The 22,347-nt window shown below is 43.1% G+C and overlaps 1 protein-coding gene across 7 annotated transcripts in view; it reads left to right on the top strand.

The window, feature by feature from the left end:
* Positions 1-8,225: 8,225 nt before the first annotated feature.
* COG2 (component of oligomeric golgi complex 2) overlaps positions 8,226-22,347 on the top strand; it is a 41,832-nt gene continuing 27,710 nt past the window's right edge. For 4 of the 7 annotated variants that reach the window (XM_082339694.1, XM_082339693.1, XM_082339695.1 and 1 more), the window contains exons 1-5: positions 8,232-8,431; positions 16,814-16,975; positions 18,103-18,168; positions 20,344-20,424; positions 21,893-21,996. In XM_082339694.1, coding sequence (XP_082195820.1) covers positions 8,360-8,431; positions 16,814-16,975; positions 18,103-18,168; positions 20,344-20,424; positions 21,893-21,996 — 485 coding nt within the window. In that variant the 5' untranslated portion in view covers positions 8,232-8,359. Of the gene's footprint in view, positions 8,432-16,813; positions 16,976-18,102; positions 18,169-20,343; positions 20,425-21,892; positions 21,997-22,347 lie in introns of all 7 variants that reach the window. The other 3 variants (XM_082339690.1, XM_082339691.1, XM_082339692.1) reach the window with 3 other exon arrangements.

The following is a 22,347-nucleotide window of genomic DNA, read 5'->3' as shown; positions in this document are numbered from 1 at the left end:
CCAATATTTCAAATTTGGGGTCACCCCAAGGCACACACTGTAATAAGATTTGGAAGGAAGAGGGTGTACTGCTCTCTTGTAAAGTGAGAGAAGGAGAATTGTGATGCCTGACTTGGGCATATCAGGTTTACTAAAGAGCATTAGAGGAGTAGAGGATCTGGAAAGGGACTCCCTTAAAATGATCTGTGCACAGGATTCTTTTTTTTTTCAATTGAAGTATAGTTGATTTACAATGTCGTATAAGTTTCAGGTGTACAACACAGTGATTCAGTTATACACACACGCACACACACATATATATTACATATACATTCTTTTTCAGATTCTTTTTCCTTATAGGTTATTACAAAATATTGAGTATAGTTCTCTGTGCTATACAGTAGGTTCTTGTTGGTTACCTATGTTATACATAGTAGTGGGTATGTGTTAATCCCAAACTCCTAATATATCCACCCCCCCTTTTCCCCTTTGGTAACCATAAGTTTTTTTTTCTATGTCTGTGGGTCTATTTCTGTTTTGTAAATAAGTTCATTTATCAGATGCCACATATAAGTGATATCATATCATATGATATTTGTGTTTCTCTGTCTGACTTCATTTAGTACGATAATCTCTAGGTCCATCCATGTTGCTGCAAATGGCATCATTTCTTTTTTATGGCTGAGTAGTATTTCATTGTATATATGTACCACATCTTTTTTTCTTTTTGTCTGCCCTGGGTCTTAGTTGCAGCACGTGGGATCTTTGTTGCCATGTGCAGGATCTTCAGTTGCGGCATGTGGGATCTTTAGCTGCGGCATGCAAACTCTTAGTTGCAGCACGCGGGATCTCTGTTGCCACGTGTGGGATCTTCAGTTGCGGCATGCAGGATCTTTAGTTGCGGCATGCGAACTCTTAGTTGCAGCACATGGGATCTAGTTCCCTGACCAGGGATCGAACTCGGGCCCCCTGCATTGGGAGCACAGATAGCCACTGGACCACCAGGGAAGTCCCTGTACCACATCTTCTTTATCCATTCTTCTGGTGATGGGCACTTAGGTTGCTTCCATGTCTTGGTTATTGTAACTAGTGCTGCTATGAACATTGGGGTGCATGTATCTTTTTGAATTATAGTTTTCTCTGGATATATGCCCAGGAGTGGGATTTCAAGATCATATGGTAGCTCTAATTTTAGTTTTTAAAGGAACATCCATACTGTTCTCCATAGTGGCTGTACATTCCCACCAACGGTGTAGGAGGGTTCCTTTTTTTCCACACCCTCTTCAGCATTTATTAATTGTAGACTTTTTGATGATGGCCATTCTGTCTGGAGTGAGGTGATATCTCTTGTAGTTCTGATTTGCCTTTCTCTAATAGTTGGCAACGTTGAGCGTTTTTTTCATGTGCCTGTTGGCCATCTGTATGTCTTCTTTGGAGAAATGTCTATTTAGATCTTCTGCCCATTTTTATTAGGTTGTTTGTTTTTTTGCTATTGAGCTGTATGAGCTGTTTGTATATTTTGGAAATTAATCCCTTGTCAGTTGCATCGTTTGCAAATATTTTTTCCCAGTCTGTAGGTTGTCTTTTTGTTTTGTTGATGGTTTCCTTTGCTGTGTTCACAGGATTCTTTAGAGAGTTTTCAAGTGCATGTTACCCTAGTTGGGCAACCACAGGTATAGGCAAACATTTTAGAAGTTATACTGTGAATGAGAAGATGTAGGGTCAAAGGAAGGTTTTGTTTTGTTTTGTTTTTTAAAGATGGAAGCTGGTTTGTATGCTGATGGGAACGCTCCCTTAGAAAGGAGACGTTGATGTTAACTCTGGGCGTGGAAGCCTTGAAAGGGTTGGAAGGAATGAATCCTAAACGCAAGGAGGGCCCCCCTGGTGAGAGCTGGGAAACATGCTCCCCCATAATAGTCTATCACGGCTCTTCTCCATCAACATGCTTGATCTTTAGCGAACACCTTCTTTTTCTTTGTTTATGGTACATTTTTCTGATTACAATGTAAACCCATGTTGACAGGGACTTTTCCATATTGTTCATCCCTGAATTACCAACACTCAGGGCAGTACCCAGCACACAGTGGGTGCTTAATAAATATTTGTTGAATAAATGTTAAAAAAAAACAGATTAAAATGGGTACAGATGCCGCTATAGATTTTATCTGATGGTGAGGATAAGGGAATTCCTGCGTAATTTGTTTTTATTTTCTCAAAGTTGACACTCGGCATGAGCTGAGAGTGAGGGCATGTTGTTCAGAAGGGGCGGGGTTAGGTGGTGAGGCAAACCCCTAGGTGGGAAATGGTCATTTCCATTAGAAAGGAAGCAAACCACTGGAGAGATAGGGGAGTTTACAGTCAGGGCTGGGCATCCATTTGAGGTCATGGTACAGCAGGTTGGCTCAGTTGTGTGAAGGATTCCTGTGTATCTGGCCTATGCAGCTGGCATTTGGTGAAGCCATTTATCAAAAAACACAATGAAGAAGGATAAGCAGGTCTTTCAGAAAAGATGATGAATCAAGGTTTGAACATGCTGAGTTTGAGGCACCGGTGGGACATCACCGTGAAATAGCACCAGTAGGTGGTCAGTTACTTGGGCACGGTGGGGAAGAAAGAAGTGGATAGTAGGGAGGCAATGGGAGAGGAGCTGCCTTGTGGATGGGAGCTGAAACCAAAGGCATAGTTAAGATCACTACAGGAGAGGGTAGCACGGAAGAGGAAGGTTAACTGAGCCTGGAGGAACACTGATGGGAAAGTCACATCATTGGTCATGCATGACAGTGACAAAGCAGGTCACAGCTTCCCAGGGCCAGATGCCAGGTCTGGAGCCTCATTCATTCCCCACCTCTGGCCTAGTGCTAGCCACACAGAAGTTAATTCTAAAATTCACCCTGATTTGATTTCTCTGCACTTTCATTTACTAGCATCCTATCGCAGCTTATTATTTGAAATGCTGCTAGGGGAAAATTTTTTTGAAGGTAACATTATGACTTTCATACAAATATAAAATGAACACTTGTAAAGATTTTATTTAATTCGTTAATTAACAAGGAAGTCAGTAAGATATTACCACCACTTCAAGGGAGAATTCAAAGAGCAGACACATAAACAAACAGGAATGCTTAAAAGAATTTGCTTTTACAGATGCAAATAGATGCAAAACTGGATTCCTCCAAAGGAAAGAGGGGGTCAATTGTACTTCCCATGGACAAAATTCATTTGTATAGCTACAGATAAGAATAATTTGCATTGGTATCAGTTATCTACAGTTTACAGGATTGTCCATAGCTCAAAGACAAGAAAGGCACACAACACTCCCCCAGAATCGGCCCAGAAGGGTGGCTAGAAAACACCTATTTTTCCTTTGAAGACTCTATATTCTTTCACGTTTATTTCAAAGTCTTTCACATTTTTCCCTATAATGTTAAAAAAAAAAAAAAAGAGTTATCCTTACCACTTTTATTAGTTGGGTCTGTTATAAAATACACATGGAAGAATATTCCAGTACTACCATACCCAAACATGGGTACTAATTGATTAGGGAGATGAGGCCAAATTTGGGATACCTTAGGATTAATCTGTCTCCTAGTTAGAATGGGAAATTCTAAGAATCAAACCGAACCACCTCAAATCTACTCTGGAATGTGGTGGTATATCAGTCAAATACAGAAGATGTTGAAATGGTCCTGTCGGCTCACTGCGAGCTTGCCAAGCTGGTTGGAGGCCTGGACCATAATGCTTGTTACACCCCCACCCCTGTCCCAGCCCATGCCTGCCTTCCTCTTGGAATGAAAGAGTGTCAGACTATATACTCAGCCTTCAGTTCAATATGATCCATATAAAAATGGAAACCCTCCTCTCCTGCGGTAGTGAACAAGGATGACTCCGGTTGCTGCTGGAAGATTTCACTGCTCTAGCACGACAGTTCAGGAGCCATCAGAAGGAGAGCACATTGATGATTACTGGAGAAAATGCTCATATGAATTCCCTGAGCACAGTATTTCTCTTTGCAAGTTTTAAGTGTTCCATGGCAAGTCTGCCAAAAGTGTGAGAAGTATAAATAGGGAGGAGTGGGAAGGAAAAATGGGGACATGTCACGACGCCACTGAAAATAGGGAACTAAGAACTTTCCTGAGATTCAAAGTCAAAGGGGGCTAATATTTACTTAGAAATGGAGTAGCAGGCATGAGCTTTAGAATGAAACGAAAGGCAGAGGAGTGAAATTAGGGAATAGAAGAGAGAAACTTGAAGATAGAAAAATATGTCAAATTGAAGTCCTGCTCTTACGAAAAGTACAGATCAAAGAATGAGGGAAAAGGGGACTTCCCTGGTGGCACAGTGGTTAAGACTCCGTGCTCCCAAGGCAGGGGGCCCAGGTTCGATCTCTGGTCAGGGAACTAGATCCCACATGCATGCCGCAACTAAGAGTTCACGTGCCACAACTAAGGAGCCCTCGAGCCGCAACTAAGGAGCCTGCCTGCTGCAACTAAGACCCAGTGCAACCAAATAAATAAATAAATAATTTTAAATAAAGAAGAATGAGGGAAGAAAATTAGGATACACTGACTGCTTATTATGTCTTACACTGATTAGGAACTTTATATCTACTTTTAATTTAATCTTTCAGTTCCTATTTCCTATGAAATAGCTATCTCACTAAAGACGATATTCAAATATTTAGCAGCACAGACGATGAACCAATCAGAAGCTGGCCAGAGGACCCCTGCTGAGCCAGGCCTTAACCCTTTATCAATCGGCTCCCCAGGCCACAGTAGGGATCTTGGGAAGGGCTCAAGGCAACAAGGGGACGGGAAGGAGGCTCTAGACAAAGGCCATGCACCAACACTTGCATGAGTGAAATGATGTGTACCAACTGAACATCAGCTCTGAGTGAAACCTGTCCTCTGGGCAGGTTTAGGCTTAATCTCCATCTTCACTTTGTCCTCTCCGTGATGCTGCACTAGCATCAGGGGTCTTCCCTGCTGCTCCTGCAGAGGCCGGAGATAGATGGGCTCCAGGCTAGACATTTACAACCGGCCTCCTGTTCACACCTCCTGGGGTGAGAAGAAGATGGGCCGCAGGCCTGCTGTTCACTACCAGCCTCTTATTTACATTTCCTGAGACAAGAGACAAATGGGCTCCTGGCTACATATTTATGACCAGGCTCCTGTCTGCATTTAAAGATCTGCACTTTGATATAAGAAACAACAATAGGAACAGTGTAAATAACCGGACATTGGACACTTTCATGGCAGGAAGAGAGAGGGGCTAAAGCCTGTTAAGAGATCAAGAGATCACACATTTCCCGTCCTTGGGGCAAGGGAGACACTACCCATGCCCAAACGGCCTCATGGGGTCAAAAAGGCAGGGGTGCCAGACCATAATAAGTGTTGCCTTTGCCCATCCCAGACGCCTTTGCCATGAAATCCATCTTGACTGAGGGGTGCATGCTCACCTAGGGGAGGGTCCCAGGACAAATTAGCCATGGGGTCAAAGCAAGACGATTAGCCAAGAAGAAGGCAAAGACCCAGAAGACTGACCCCTTAGAAAGGATTTAAACTTCCCAAAGGCATGACTCTCCTGACCCTCTCGCTGAGTTCGCCCATGCATCTTTCCACATGTACTCTGCTTTTCTAATAAACGCTTTACTTTCCTCTATACCTTCCGTCTCCTTGTCAGATTCCTCCTTTCAAGGTAGACAGGGACTGGGGGTTTAAGTTCTAGCCTCCAGCCCCCGTGGTCTAGTGCTTAGGATTCCTGGTTTCCACCCAGGCGACCAGGGTTCAATCCCCTGGTCAGGGAACTAAGGTCTCGCTTCAAGCCGCTGCTCGCTCACCGCTGTGTGCGTCCAAAATCACGGCCTTTGGTGGGTAGTGCCACTGCCACAGCCTATGGCTCTAAGTGGCAGCCTGCTCTATGGGGTCTTGGGTGTTACCTGCCCCCTCTGAGGAGGAGAGCGGGCAGCAGCAGGGACCCTCGTTCTCCTTTACCCCCTAATCCCTTCAGCATCCCCACGATTAGCACACCAGCCAGTATAAATTTAGGTACGCTTCTCTACTAAAGACCTGGGAACAATTTCAGGAGGCAATTATAATGAAGGAAGGAAAGAGTTCAAGTTCTAGTTCACTTAGACTTCTAGAGAAGGCAGGGTTTCCCAGACATTTTTACCCAGCACCTTCCCCACAAACCCCCATCTTGGTGCCTTGGTTAAGGGTGTGGGCTTTGCAGTCTGTGCTGACTGGGTTTGCAACTGTCACTCAGTAACCCCGTGGCATTGGGCTAAAAGTCACACCTCTCAGAGCCAGTATTAGAACTGGTGATTTTTATTAGGTGTGATGATGGCATTGGGGGTTTGTTAGGAAATATCTTTTTTCTTCTTTTTCTTTGATGTGTAAACAGAGGTATTCGGGGAGCAGGAAATGATGTGGTGTTTGCAATTTGTCTTAAAATACATTCCAGGGCTTCCCTGATAGCGCAGTGGTTAAGAATCTGCCTGCCAATGCAGGGGACACGGGTTCGAGCCCTGGTCTGGGAAGATCCCACATGCCGCGGAGCAGCTGGGCCCGTGAGCCACAACTGCTGAGCCTGCGCGGCTGGAGCCTGTGCTCCGCAACAAGAGAGGCCGGGACAGTGAGAGGCCCGTGCGCCGCGATGAAGAGTGGCCCCCGCTTGCCGCAACTAGAGAAAGCCCTCGCACAGAAACGAATACCCAACACAGCCAAAAATAAATAAATAAATAAATAATACATTCCAGACCAAAAAAAGGCAGTGGTAGTGCCGTAGTAGGGGAAGACAGATGATTGTTGAAGCAAGGTGATGAATACGTGGAAGGGGGTGAGGTATCCTGTGCTCTCCAGACTTTTGTGCACGCTTGAAAATTTTCATAATAAGAGTAAACAAACCAAAAACAAATAATGAGGCTTTCTGGCTCCACATTTAAAAAAAAATAGCAGGATGTACTTTTCATGACTGCAATTTATTTTGATTTTCCAGATAGATTCCACCTCTCATCCTATCCATCAGCTTCTCTAGACATTAGCAGGGAACATTCCCTTTGACGAGACTTGCCAGGCCCAGTGGTAAGGAGTATATTGTTTTGGATTCTATACCCACATTTTAAAAATGTGACCAGTTTCCTATTTGGAGTAACTTGAATGCAAGTGTCTCATCTTAAGGTGTTGCTTTCCTCTGTCCCACTCCTTTTTTTTTTTCCCCCAGTAGGCTTGCCATTTCTTTTTTTCATTTTCATTTTAATACACCTTTATTGGAGTATTAACTGCTTTACAATGGTGTGTTAGTTTCTGCTGTATAACAAAGTGAATCAGCTATATGTATACACACATCCCCATATCCCCTCCCTCTGGAGCCTCCCTCCCACCCTCCCTATCCCACCCCTCTAGGTGGTCACGAAGCACTGAGCTGATCTCCTTTTTAAGGACTGTTAGGGGTTAGCGTTATCTCCAAGGAGGAAATAGCCTTGGGAGGAGCAGCTTACACCCTGGTGTACAAAGGCAACGGGCTGCAGGAAAGACGTGGCAGGGTGAAGAGTGTTTACTGAGGTTTGTGGTTAGGGTTATCAGGGTCTCAAGGAGAAAAAAAGAGAAATGAATCATCATCATTTGATCATGGTATTCACAGCCAGAGGGAGGGACAATGGGAAAAAGAGTAAGGAAGAGAAACACAAAGAAACCGTCAAAATAAAACTGGGATGTACTGGGGCAGGAGGAGGGAGAAAGTCTGAGAAATGGGCGGGGGGGGGGGATGTAATCGCACCGATACTGGCCACAAACACAAAAATTTGCCCATTCCTGGTTTAGATTAAAAATGAATATGTATGCACGTGTATTTGTCGGCTGTGTCCCGACTAGGCAGGTGATGAGGCGCTCCTTTAAGAACCTTGAAGACCCAAAGTTGCACTCAGACTGCCCACCTGGATCTGAGCCCAAACCTGGACCTGAGAACCGAAGGGCCGACTGCGGCCGTGGCTGTTCCCTCCGCCCTGGAAGGGCGCTGCCCGCCGATTTTTACCAGTGGATCGGGAGGGAGCCCCGGAGTCCTCCAGCCCGTGCTCTTAGCGATCAGCCCCGCCTGGACCGCCGGGTCGGAGCAGGCCCGAGCTGCAGGGCCGCCCTCCGCCGAACGGGGGCAGCAGTATCTGCAGCGCGGCGGCGGCGGAGGCCGGCCCGGCGCCCCTCTTGGCGGCGGCGGGCGGAGGCCGGCCCGCGGCGCGCTCGCTGATTGGCCGCGGCGCGGGCGCTGCCATGTTGGCGGAAGCGGCGCCTTCTGTGCCGTGGCTGCGGCCGCCGAGTCCGTGCGCGCAGCGTCCTGCTTCCTCGCCTCGCCCGGGTCTCGGCGCTGAGAGGCGGCGGCGGCCGGCGGGATGGAGAAAAGTAGGATGAACCTGCCTAAGGGGCCGGACACGCTCTGCTTCGACAAGGACGAGTTCATGAAGGTGCGCGCCGGGGCTCCGCTTCCCGAGCCGCCGGCGGGGGGCCTGCCCTCCTTTCGCTCCGGGGCGTCCTCGGGCCGCGCCCGTCCCGGACCGGCCCCCGGCGGGACCTCGCTGCTCTTCGCAGTGAGTCTGTTGGCCTCAGGTGTGGCCGGGGCAGCCCGGAGAAAGCACCACTGTGAAATTGTGCGTAGTGAGCGAAAAGGCCTCGAAGTTGTGTGCAAGTGGTTTTGAGCTAAGTGTAAAAGCCCCTGTTATTACCCGACCCCGTTAGCATGCAGTGCAGTCGGATTGCCAGTCCCCTGGCCGGACAGAAGCTTGTTGACCAGCGCCTTGCACCTAAAAATACGAATGCATTGACCAAATCTCTGAACCCACGTCCATACCCAGGGATCAGGTGGGGGAAAAAGGCACTAAATCGAAAGTTTTTCCTTAACGTTCACCTAAAGCTTCTGAATGAGATATTTAAAAGATGAGAATCTTTTGATTTTGTTGCGGTACCACAAAGCAAGCCATTCTCCTTTGCTGAAGTTGCCCTACTTCTCTTTATAAGGTGAACTCGAAGTTGGTCTGCAGGTCATTGTGGGACATAAACTTACATAAACAGAATAGCAATATAAACCGAAAACATTTTATGGATAATAAAAGTTCATCAGGCACAGCCTTGAAAATATCCAAGATTTGAATCAGAGCTAGGGGGAACTTTGCATACCTATTTGGTGTAACCTTCTCGGTCTGTACTTAAACTATCAAGAAATATATTTATGTTTTATATCTAAGGATTGGGGGTTTTGATACCACTAAGTGGCTGTTTTCAGTGTTAAAAAGTTAAACGTTTTGGCTCAGTAGACGCTAAACTTTTAAGGAAGTGAGTGTAAGTCCCTTACTGTTCTTTTTTGATGACTTTAAGTCATACTATGTTTTTTCTTATTTTAGGTTCATCAGTCTATCTCTCTTTTTGATATTTGCATTCAGATCACATCTCTGGTTTTTAAAAGTATTTATATCTGTTCTTTTTTATGGCTGAGTAATATTCCATTGTATATATGTACCACACCTTCTTTATCCATTCCTGTGTTGATGGACATTTAGGTTGCTTCCATGTCCTGGCTATTGTAAATAGTGCTGCAGTGAACATTGGGGTGCACATAAGTTTTCGAATTATGGTTTTCTTCGGATATATGCCCAGGAGTGGGATTGCTGAATCATATAGTAGTTCTATATTTGGCTTTTTAAGGCACCTCTTTACTGTTCCTAAGAAAGAACGAAATAATGCCATTTGCAGCAACATGGATAGACCTAGAGATTATCATACTAAGTGAAGTAAGTCAGACAGAGAAACACAAATATCATATGATATCACTTATATGTGGAATCTAATTTAAAAAATGATACAAATGAACTTATTTACAAAACAGAAACAGACTCACAGATCTCAGAATCATACTTACGGTTACCAAAGCGTAAACGTGTGGGGAAGTGATAAGATGGGAGATTGGGATTGACATATACCCACTACTGTGTATAAAATAGGTAACTAATAAGGACCCGCTGTATAGCACAGGGGACTCTACTCAATATTCTGTAATAAACTATATGGGAAAAGAATCCAAAAAAGAGTGGATATATGTATAACTGATTCACTTTGCTATACACCTGAAACTAACACAACATAGTAAGTCACCTACAATAAAAATTTTTTTTTTAATGTGGTAAAAAACAGTATTTACATCTGGATCCTCTCCAGTGTGGCCATATCATTTTTAGTATGTGGGACTGTCTAGACCCAGGAATAATGTACTCTTGTTCTTGTACAGTGGTGTTTCTGCTAAACCACGGTAAGGAAGAGCGTAACTTGACAGGGTTGTCTGAAAGGGACTGCAGAGTGAACTTGCTGATCCAGGAACGCTTTGTTCCACCCCCTGGCTGAGAGCTGCCCTGGAGCGAGGGTAGAAAGAAAGAGCATGATGATGAGAGGCACACTGGAAGAAGAAAAGCCACAAGCAGAGATCAGGGGCTTTGTTCTGACTTCTGATTTCAGGAGTCTCAAAATACAGAAAATTTAACTTGTCCAACTTTTGCCTTCTCCAAGGCTTCCTTCAGGCTCAGTACCAGCATTCTTTCGGACTTGCTAGCCCCACCATGTTTCTTGCTCTGATGTGGCAGAATGCCTTTGGCAAGAGCAGCTTCAGAAAGCAGAAACCTCAAAATATAAGTTCTAAAGTAGAACATGCAGTAAGGAGAGGGCAAACTGGGAAGGTGGCTGGAATGGCCATATTCTTTCATGGCTCCTAAGCCTGTGAATGTGCCCTACAATTTGTAGTGCTAATAAATGTGACCACTTCACATGTAGAAGAAAAATACCTAGGACAGCTATCCTGTGTTAAATGTTGTTGATTTTCTAGGTGAGACCTGGAGATAAAGGTTATTTGCAATTTGTGTTTCCTTCAAAGAGACATTTTATAAGTTTTAGTTCCATGGCAGAAATGGTGGGTGGAGAGCTTGCTGTCGGGGTTATATTTCTACCTCTGTGTCTCATTCCGCACATTTTGTAATTTGTTCCTGTGGGAAAGTTAGGGAATGTCCGATTTGCACTAGGAGAGTTGAGATTACTTGAACTCCAGTCATTGGATTGGAAACTGTGTCATTAGTCCGCCAGACATGACGAGGGCCTGTTCGGACAGTGGCAGCAGTTGCTCACTTAATAAACAGTCATTCATTGATCACCTGCTTTGTGTCACCCAGCAATCTAGACGGGATAGTGCAAGGGTACATAAGATATGGTTTGGGCTGTTGAGTATGGTCACAGGAAGACCACCGTGTGTGCTGAGAAACTGGACCTAGTCCAAAGAGGCTGGAAGGCTGGAAGGCTGGCCAGGAGTGAGACCGGAAAGGTAGGAGGGCCGCTGGGAGGGTTGCAAGTTGGACTGGGCCTTGTGTGCTACACTGAGGGGCTTGTGCTTGATGAGCTGCCGTCACGTTTAAAGCAGGAGATTACATGGGCATGTCTGTTGCATTGGAGCAGCATTAGAGGGCGCTGTGCCACTGGTTACTTCAGGTTAATATCGGGTTCTATCTCAAGGGAAAATTGTGTTGGATTTGAACTGATGAGCTAATATTTTGATACGGGCCGTTCTTGCCCATGTGTTTCAGTCCTAACTCAGTGTCTTAGTGGTATCTCAGACCTTTAGGAAACTAGTTAATTCTTAATAAATAACAAACTACCTTTCTGAACACAGAAAAAAAAAAAAGAGGCTACTAAAAAGTTATTTCAGTGGTCCTTGTGAGATCTAATGAGAGAGGAGGGGACAGATTTGTGGAAGATGGATGTGATCAAAAGACAGGAGTGGCAGATGGAAGAATCACTTGGGGTGGAGGTGGTGGTGACATCACACCGTTAGCTTTGTCACCTTGCAGAAATCTTTAGCGCACGTTGATAGCCAGCTCACAGATGAAATAGGACCTAAGATCTTGGTAGCAGGGAGAGAAAGCGGCCTGCTAGCAAAGGTAAATTAGATCCCTTTACCTAGGGGTGCCGTTGGAATTGTGGCTTTCCCCTTCTAGCCCAGCGTACAACTTCGCTTCCTGTTTTATGGACAAAATAGTGCCCTCGAATGGGAACTCCTTCATCTTGCTGACATGGCAGCTCATTCTTGTATTGGTGCCCGTTCTCTTTCTCCTCCTCGCCTGTTGTGTAGAGGGGTTTTCCTTCCTTCCTTCGCCCATGCTTGGAGCCCAGGCCCTCTTGCACTCTCCCCGCTGGCTTTCAAACGCATTCTTGCTTTGGTCTCTTCCCCTTGACCCTCCTGCCTCTAGTCTGTCCTGTCTCGCTCTTCCACATCACAGCCAAATGCTCCAGTTGTTTTTACTTCCTTCCACGCTTTTTGGCCATTTGTGTATCTTCTTTGGAGAAACATCTGTTCAGATCCTTTGCTCATTTTTAAATTGGGTTATTGGTCTTTTTATTGTTGAGTTGTAAGAGTTTTTGTATATTCTGGATATTAGACCCTCGTCATGTATATGATTTGCAGATATTTTCTCCCATTCAATCGGTTGTCTTTTCACTTTTTTAATAGTGTCTTTTGACACATAAAAGTTTTAATTTTGATCGCGTTCAGTTTGTCTATTATCTTGATGCTTTTTGTGTCATATCTAAGAAACGACTGCCTAATTCAAGGTCAGACGGACTTTCACCTGTTTTCTTCTAAGATTTTTATGGTCTTAGTTCTTCTATTTAAATCTTTTGATCTATCTTGAGTTAAATTTTCGTTTATGGTGTGAGGTTGGTGTCCAAATTCATTCTCTTCCGTGTAGATATTCTCTTGTCTTAACATCGGTTGTTGAAGAGACTCTTCTTTCCCCATTGAATGGTCTTGGCACCCTTGTAAAAAATCAATTGACTGTAAATGTATGGGTTTTAAGTTCTTTCTTTTTTAAATGTTTAGGAAATCTACAGTATAAAGTAAAACTATTTCTGATAAATGAAATGTGGCAGTTGCTGCATACCACTGAGTTTGGGGTTGTTTGCTGTCATAGCAAAAGCTGCCTAATCCAGTATTCACAGATGTTCTAAGTAATTTAGTCTTGGGCAATGCAACACTTGTTTATCTAAGGACAGATATATAAATGGCAAGTTGAGCACTAATATTACCTGATAGCGTTTGGTTGTGAGAGCTGAGTTATATGATTTAGGATGTCACCATGAAGTTCATAGCTGAACTTCATCCATCTGAAGTTCATACCGTCGAGGATTACGTACCTGAGGCAAGCAGAGTACTCTGCCCACTCACACAGCTGGTCAACAGCAAGGCCAGGACGTCAGGCTGAGGCCTGCCCGCACGTTCTTGCTGCGATTGCTCTGTAACTGTGAGTGTACGGTGTTACCTGAGGTCGTCTCAAGCAGCAAAACGTCTAGGCCAACTCTGGCTCTAGGTAAAGAAGCAGATGGTTTTTCACTAGGTGGCTAGTTTTCACTAGGTGAAATTACAGTTTGGTAAGAAATCCTCTTATCTGACACTATCAGAGCAGGTGTTTGGGTGATTAATTAAGGAAGTCAGTTTTTAAAAGTACTCAAGGGGTGGTGCTTGAGTACTTAACGTTTTATTTTCAATCATACATGTGTGCATTGATTCTCTATTGGTGTGGCACCAAGCTCTTTTCTCTGAAAATTGGTCTGCTGATTCGATTTCTAGATTGTCCTTTAAGTTGGACGAGAACCCTAAGGCGTCTGCAAAGAGTCTGGTATGGAATCCTTCAAGATTTGCGTGATCCTCCTTGCCGCTGCCCTACCTGGTTCATGGTCATCTGATACATAATTCAGCAAAAACTGTCTTATCAATTTCTCAGTATCAGGTCTTCGCAGAGCATCATAGTTTTCATGAAAACAGTTATCTTCTTGCACTTACATTTTGTTGGTTTATATAATGTTTAATAAAATTTTGTCATTTTGATGATAAGTACAAGTGACCTTGACAAGCTCGGGAATCATCACATCTGATTCTTGATGACTAAGCAGCTCAGCTAGTAGCAGAGTCATGGGTGCGATAGACTGAATGCATGTCTGCCTACCAGGGGCATCAGAATGTTATAAAGGGAGACGGCGTAGCGAACCTGTGAGACCAGTACTTAGAAGTCGGTTTTGAGAGATTCTGAACATCTGTTCAGTGGAATACTCAACATCCCTATAAAATGTCAGTACAAATTTGTATGTATTATGAAAAGACATTGAAGTTATATTTTTATATGGGGAAAAGTAGCTTAGAAAAGGTTTATTAAGATTGTGTGTGTGTGTGTGTGTGTGTGTGTGTGAACACAGGAAAAGGTCTGGGGTTTCATTCAAGATGGTGACGTAGGAGGATCCTGAACTCACCTCCTCGCATGGACACACGAAATCGACAGCTACTTATGGAACAGTTTCCTCTGAGAAAAACCCCCGAAACTAGCTGAGCAACTCCTGCACATCTGGCAAACAAGAAAAAACCCACATCAAAGTGGGTAGGAGAGGCTGAGACACAGTCTCACCATACACCCCTCCCCCAGTGTGGTGACCCACAGTCGGGGGGAACTCCCATCCCAGGCTGCTCCCCGAGGAGCGAAGGGTATGAACCCCACCCCTGGCACCCCTACTTTCAAGACCTGCCCCTGGGAGATGAGCCCCCAAAACATCTAGCTTTGAAAGTCGATGGGGCTGGCATCTAGAAGACCCATGAGGCTACAGCGACCTGAGAAACAGTTCTTGAAGGGGCAGCATGAACTGACCCTCCCCAGGGCCTGACACAGACACAGCGACTGAAAAGGGCCCAGACTTTCTGTGAAAGAGGCTTGTTTACCTTAAATCATCGGCCTGAGGGGCAGGCTTCTAATTTAACCCACGTCTGGGGGCTTAGAGGCCAGCGGGGCCATCTTTGCTCGCTCTCTGCCTTGCTCCGGCTCAACAGTATCTCCTGGAAAGGAACTTGTATACTTGGTCCGGTGCCCTGATTTTTGCAGCTGCTGCCTGGGGACACGTCTAGGTCACCTGGCTCTGGTGGCCAGTGAGGTTTACGCTTGTAGGTCCCCAGTGTTCATTGCAGTATTATTTGCCATAGTCAAGACGTGGAAGCAGCCTAAGTGTCCGTGGATGGATGAATGGATAAAGGAACTGTGATACACACACCACACACTGGGATGTTATTCAGCCACGAAAAAGAAAGCAAGCTTGCCATCTGTGGTGGCAACGTGGATGGACCTTGAGGGCATTAGTGCTCAGTGACATAAGTTAGAGAAAAGGTGATCATGATCTCACTTGTGTGTGGGATCTAAAAAGCAAAGCAAGAAAAAATGGACCCACAGGTATTGTTCAGATGGGTGGTTACCAGAGGCAGCCGGTGGGGAGTGGACAAAATGGGCAAAGGGGGTCAGATGGTACAAACTTGCAGTTAATTAGGTAAGTAAGCCTGGGCATGTGGTGTACAGCATGGTGACTGTAGTGAATAATACCGTGTTGTGTATTTGAAAGTTGAAGGGAGTGAATCTTTTTTTTTTTTCAGTGTGTTTAGAAAAGTCATTAAACAATAACAACTACAATAAGCAGCAACAACAACAAATCCTAGGAAGTGGAGAGTTGGTACAATTATTATCACCCAAAGTCCATAATTTACATTAAGATTCATTCCTGGTGTTGTACATTCTATGAGTTTTGACAAATGTATAAGGACATGTATCTACAATCACAGTATTGTATATAATAGCCCTAAAACTCCTCTGTGCTCTGACTGTCCATCCTTTTCTCCCTCTCACCCCAGGCAACCACTCATCTTTTTACTGCGTCCATAGCTTTGCCTTTTCCAGGATGCCATATAGTTGGAATCATATAGGATATACCCTTTCCAGATTAGCTTTTTTCACTTTGTAATCTTAAAAGTTCTCATAGCAAGAAAAGGGAATGTGTAACCGTGTGTGATGGATTTTAACTAGACTTACTGCGGTGATCATTTTATAATAGATACAAATGTGGAATCATGTTGTGCACCTGAAAGCCATATAATGTTATATGTCGATTGTATCTCAATTTAAAAAATAATTTATATTTTAAAGAGAAAGTCAAAAAAATTCTGGAAGGATGTGAATCACGATGTTAAATAGTGAGAAAAACGTTAATAGTGCCTATCTGTAGAGCATCAAGACTGAGTGATTTTTTTTTTTTACTCTCTGTCTTTTGTGTCATTATAGTCTACCCTCCTTATCCTCAGGTTCCACATCTGTGGATTCGACCAACCATGGATCAGAAATATTCGGAAAAAAAATTCCAGAAAGTTTCAAAACGCAAAACTTGAATTTGCTGCATTGGCAACTATTTACATAGTATTAACATTGTATTTACAATTATCTACATAACATTTACGTTTTATTAGGTATTATGTAATCTAGAGATGATTTAAAGTATACGCAAATACTACGCCATTTTATACGAGGGACTTGGGCATCCCCAGATTTTGGTGTAGGGGGTCCGGGAACCAGGCCCCCATGGATGCTGCGGGATGGCTGTATTTCTTTGTTGGTTGAAAGTTTCACAGTGAACATTTGTTACTTTTAAAACTAAGGGAAAAGGAGCGATTTCTGTTTTGTGAGGAGCCTGTTTAACGTGTGTAGTTAAAAAAAAATTAAGTCCCTTGTAGAATTTAGGCAACAGGAGAGAATGCTCTTGGTCAGGGGCCTCCCTCTTGGCACCTTGATAGCGCACAAGCAGCTTTATGTCATGTGTACTTAAAAGGACTTTTCCCCAGCGGCAGTGTAGCCTTTCAAATGAGTAGAATGGCGTTTCTCTCTTATTCTTGCTCTCCTTTTATTTCTATGTGTAAAATGTGATATCGTTGCAGTAATTCTTTTTTCTGGTTTTATTTTCAGGAAGACTTCGATGTCGATCACTTTGTGTCCGACTGTCGGAAGCGGGTCCAGCTGGAAGCACTGAGAGATGACCTGGAGCTCTACTATAAGCTGCTTAAAACGGCCATGGTCGAGCTCATCAACAAGGACTACGCAGACTTCGTCAACCTGTCAACGAACCTGGTAAACTTTAAACACAGAGTTCCTACCAGTCAGTGTATTTACACACGTACTACACACTTTCTTTCTCACTCATGTTTATTCTTAAAAGTGCTGAGTGTTTTTAGAAACCTTTTAGTTGATTTTTCCCCCAGAAACTTGGAGAGATTACTAATCTTATTAATAAAAGAACTAAACTTTCTTGATACACATTTTTTGTTTTGAGTTTAGTTTGATTATTTTTTGAATGACTTATTAAGAAGTAGTGAAAAGTAAAGGATAACAATCTCAAGAGGGGTTGTTTTTAGCAGTTGCTAAGTGATTACCATGAAATCTCACTGGTTTAGACTAATTTGCGAGAGCAGATACCAACTATTCTTAAGGAAATGCTTAATTTACTTTCAGGTGCTGTGCTAGCCAGACATGGGTTGAGGAAACGTTGGCCAATATTGATCTTTAGGTGGCCTGGTTTTATAAAAACATAGGAATGGTTTGTGAGAAGCATATCAGTTACTTGGAAAAGTTGTTTAGAAATGCTTGAGTTTTAATACTTGGAAAAGTCTTCTTGTTCATACTTTATTTTGTTGTAAAATCTGTTTGTCCAAAGAAGTATAGAAAGTCGCCATCTCCATGGGAATTTCAGGAAGCGTTAAGAATAACGAGCCATGTTTGCTTTTGGGAAGTACACCACTAAGATAAACGTTCCAGTAGGATTAGAAACCCTGAAACTTTTATTTCCATTCTATTTAATTTGGATTTTTCTCATGGGCTATAATAATGCTTAGGAGAGATAAAGCCCATCAGACTTTCACATCAGCTGGCTGAACATCATAAGTACAGAGATAGCTATTTTTCCTGTTAAAGTTTTTTTAATTCATTTAAAATTTCATCCAAGGGCAAATTGTACACGAGGAATCTTTGATTTATTATGACTTTCGCTATTTGCCTGGTTTCATGTATATCAACAGATTTTTTCACATTCTGTGAGCAATATTTGTGGTAAGATAACATTTCTGTTATGTATCTAGTTACTAGCAATATGTGATTGTACGGAAAGAATAACCTAAGTCTAGTACTGCTTTGCTCGTTAAACAAGCTTCACTGTCACTCCTGACTCTGACGTGCTTGTGCCAACATGATTTTGCCTTTAGGTTGGCATGGACAGAGCCCTCAGCCAGCTTTCTGTGCCTTTGGGGCAGTTACGGGAAGAGGTGCTGGTAAGTCCTCAGGTGCTGGTAAACAGTCTATATATATAAAGCACGTTATGCTTCTTTGCCTTCTCCAAGAAGAACTCCTTTAATGTGTTAGGTTGTTGTGGTGGTTGTTTAATGGTCCATGATTATAGTACTCACCTTCGAAACTGGTGAAAATGATTCTCTACTTTTTGCATGTGATATTACAGCCTAAAAAATGTGTTTGGTTTGAAGACGACAGATCGTCAAAGAGTAGACAACTTTAAATGTCGGAGAAAAAGAAGGGTATTTCAAAATTTAACTTATTAATACCACCTCACCCATCTGTAAGTGGTCTCCAACTTAGAACTGGCTGACTTATATTTTAAAGTTTGTAATTTTACAAGTGTTTTCTCAGACAGTGTTTTACATGTGGTTAGGTTCCTGGACCAGTCTACAAAAGCTGTTTAACCCCTGTATGTAACTGAAGGATAATATAAATATCATGTAACGCCTAGTTTCTGGGAGAAACTCTCTCCCGTGGGAATGGGACTCTGCCTGTAAGCCCTGAGGACAGGGACCCCATCTGGATGAACGGTGGAGGGGGAGTTTTGGCATCACCTCTGACAGGAGACCGTGTGGCCTGTCCTCCCCTCACCCACTCGTCTGCGCTAGGCACCCCGACCTCCATTGTCCCTTAGTTGTGATGCACTGCACCGTCACTTCCTGTGTGTGTCACCACTGGACCACGCCGGACCAAGTGGCCTCATGCACCTTGCCCCCGAGACAGCGCCTGGCACGGGCGAGGCTCTCAGTAGGTAACGTAGGTAAAGAGGCTCTGCCTGGATAGAACTGAAGGAAATGCAGGATAATGGGAGTGTCAGGGCTGAGAAGTCCCGAGGAGGGGTCGGCGGGAAAGACTTCATAAAAGAGATAAGTCTTGAGCTGTACCTTGAACTAGCAGATATGTTTGAAAGTGTATGTCTTTGAATTTTAGAAAAGCTCATTACAGTGCTTTTCCTTGGAACGGAAGGAAAGGGGTTTTGGGGTCCGCCGCTGGGGTGCACAGCAGCTTCTGCGTGGCCCTCCTGCCTCCCCCTCGGTGCTCCCCTCACCTCGCAGCCGTGTGGCTGACGTCTCCCGAGCCTCAGCCTGTGCTAACCTCCCACTCTTCTCTCTGCGCTCTCTCCGCTCTGCTGACCTTCCTGGGCTGCTCTCACGCCTCCGGGCTCGAGTCCCGCCCTGCCACCTGCCAGTACCACGTCCCCTCCCTTATTCTGCAGCTGTCTTTGTAGCCACCTTTCTCCTCGCCAGCCACAGACCTCACCTGCCTTTTTGATCTCAACTCACGACGCTACTCTGAGATTCTAAGGTCACTGAGGGATAAGACTGTTTGTGTCTAATTCATCATTGTAGCCTCACTGGCTACCACAGTAGCTGACATTTAATAGACATTTCATAATGTTTATTGAATGAATGAATTCACCTTTCTATAAAATTTTTGTGATTTATCTAGTTTATTCTGATCGTTTCCATTACCTTCATTTTGGCCTCAGTTCTTCATACTTGGCTTAATTTATTAGCTTCTGGACATGTTTCTCCACCTATGACCTCTGCCTTTTCCTGGCCATTCTGTTCCTTACTTCTTGATTCCTACCATCCCCCAAACAGCATTTCATCAGGAAATATCCGTGCTTCGGGATTCTCTAGTTCCCTAAAATGTGTAGAATCTAAAGTCCTCCTAAATCAGCCCCTCCCTGTTTATTTCTACTTCTCTGCAAAATGAAGCCTGCAGTGCGCCCGGGTGCATGCCTCACCCACCCTGAGTGTGAGCCAGTTGTATCTTCCCACCTTTGTCTTCTGATAACCTCCTCTCCACCATCGTCAGCTTTCACAGGTTCTCAGGGTCAGACTCAAGTCCCATCCCCTGTGCCAAACTCTCCTATCCTTTGATTCAGATGATTTCTTGAATGACATTGATTATACGTGTATTATTATGCTTTTGGCTGTTAATCCTCTGTAACCTTGGCTTTATATGTCATTTTGCCCCCAAATCATGAGTACCCTCGACAGCAGTTGTGTCTGATATTATGTATTTTTGTCAATATCTGCATAATACCGGCCTGAAGATAATTAAGTTCTGTGGAATTTAATTAAATGTGTAAGTTTCGTAATGTCACAAAACAGTTTCTGCTGTACGTTTTCTTTATTCTTTTAAAGAGTCTTAGGTCATCTGTCAGTGAAGGAATTCGGGCAGTAGATGAACGAATGTCTAAACAAGAGGACATTAGGAAAAAAAAGGTAGGTTGCACATGGGTTCATGGTAGCACCTTGGAGTTAACGGCACTTCCGCGCATGTCGTCTGATTTATTTCTCTTGGTACCTTTGCAGAGAGGAAATGTGGGGTCTCTCCTTATTTTTAGGCATCAGTATTCAGCAAGGTTCGCGAGGGGTCGAGCCAGAGCTGGAGCCCAGGTCTTCTCACTCCTGGGCTGATTAAGGTCCTGTTAATAAGAGGGGTATGCTAAAGTAACTAATAGAAGAAAAAGACAAAGAAAATTGCATATTCTTCTTGTGTATTAATTTATTCATGATGGCATTAAAATTTTTACAGAAAACTGTAGATTTTTTATGCTGCATGCCAGCTAGAGGCCCTTCTCTCATGTCTCTACTTTTACATTTTACTGGTCCTGTGTTTTAATTTTATTATCTGACTTTAAAGATGTAATGGCAGAGTTAGGATTAGAATATGAGACTTCTGATTCTAGCCTGGTGCTCTGTCAGTGTTTTCTAAATTTATTAGCGTATTTTTCAAAATCTCAAGGGAGAGAAGCCTATTTTAGAAACCTTCTGTTTAATTCTCCTTTGAATATCAGCTTTCATCCAAAGATTTCAAGAATGCAGTGCCTTTCTAGAAAAGATTGTAAGCTTTGTGAGAGCAGGGAATTTTTGCCTGTTTTATTCACTCGTGTCCTCACTGTCTAAAAGAATGTCTGGTGCACAATAGGTGCTCACTAACTATTTGGTTTTTTTTTTTTTTGTCTTTTTTTTAAAAATTAATTTTTATTGGAGTATAGTTACTTTACAGTGTAGTGTTAGTTTCTGCTGTACAGCAGAGTGAATCAGTTATACATATATCCACTCTTTTTTCGATTTCCTTCCCATTTAGGTCACCACAGAGCATTGAGTAGAGTTCCCTGTGCTGTACAGTAGGTTCTAGTAACTGTTTGTTTAATGAATGACTTTCTTTTTGTTCTTTTAAGGATGAGAGTTTTTGTAATGTTCCTCAACCTCTTTGATAATATTTATTGTGTAATAATGTCTTTAATGAATTGACGCTTAGGCATATAATTGTGTCGTATACATGTAAATAGAGAGGATAAAGATGATCAGAAACTAAAATTAAAACATGAAAAAAGGGTCATAAGAAAATAAATGTAGTGCCCATACAGGGGTTCGTTTAAGATGGGGAAAAGAAAGAAGGAATAAAAGTGCAGGAAATGAGAAGACAAAAAAAGTCTAGTTTTTTTCTTTTTTTAACTATAAACTTGTAATAGAATATTGAAATATGCTTCTTCTAGGCAGCTAAAATTAAGATTTGCATTCTTGGGAATTCAGTGTTATGTGGAAGTATTCAAAATGTAGAGTGCTCTACATACTGCAAGTTGACTTTTGGCTTTGTATTTCCCTGCATTTAGAATGGGGAAATAAGATAATTAAGATTAAACATCATGATAACTTTTTTTTGGCTTCATTTTTATTTTTATAGATATGTGTGTTGAGGCTTATACAGGTTATTCGATCAGTGGAGAAAATTGAAAAAATCTTAAATTCTCAACATTCTAAAGAAACATCTGCACTAGAAGCAAGCAGGTAAGTATTTTTTACTAAATATCACATAAATTAATACTTCACACCCAGGCTACTTTTTTTTTTTTTTTTTTTTTTTTTAGTTAAAACTCATTTCTGAAAAAGAAGAAAAGCCAAGTCTGTGGCTCAGTGTTTTTGAACGTAGCTTATGAAAAGTGGAGGGCATGAGATGGTAAAGTTTATAATACATCCTTCTAAAACCTTTGTGGTGATGGACCGCTGTTCCAACACATCACCTTACAGGGAGTCAGAGGAGTGTACTTTCAGTGGAAGATTTTTTATCTTTGGAATTGCCTTATGTAAGCACTGGCAAAATCCTTTGATCTTCCAGGTCAAATATGGAATAGCTTTCAT

This window comes from Balaenoptera borealis, assembly GCF_965194805.1.
Source record: "Balaenoptera borealis genome assembly, chromosome: 10".
NCBI lineage: Eukaryota > Metazoa > Chordata > Mammalia > Artiodactyla > Balaenopteridae > Balaenoptera > Balaenoptera borealis.
This window is presented reverse-complemented; position numbering and strand designations above follow the sequence as displayed.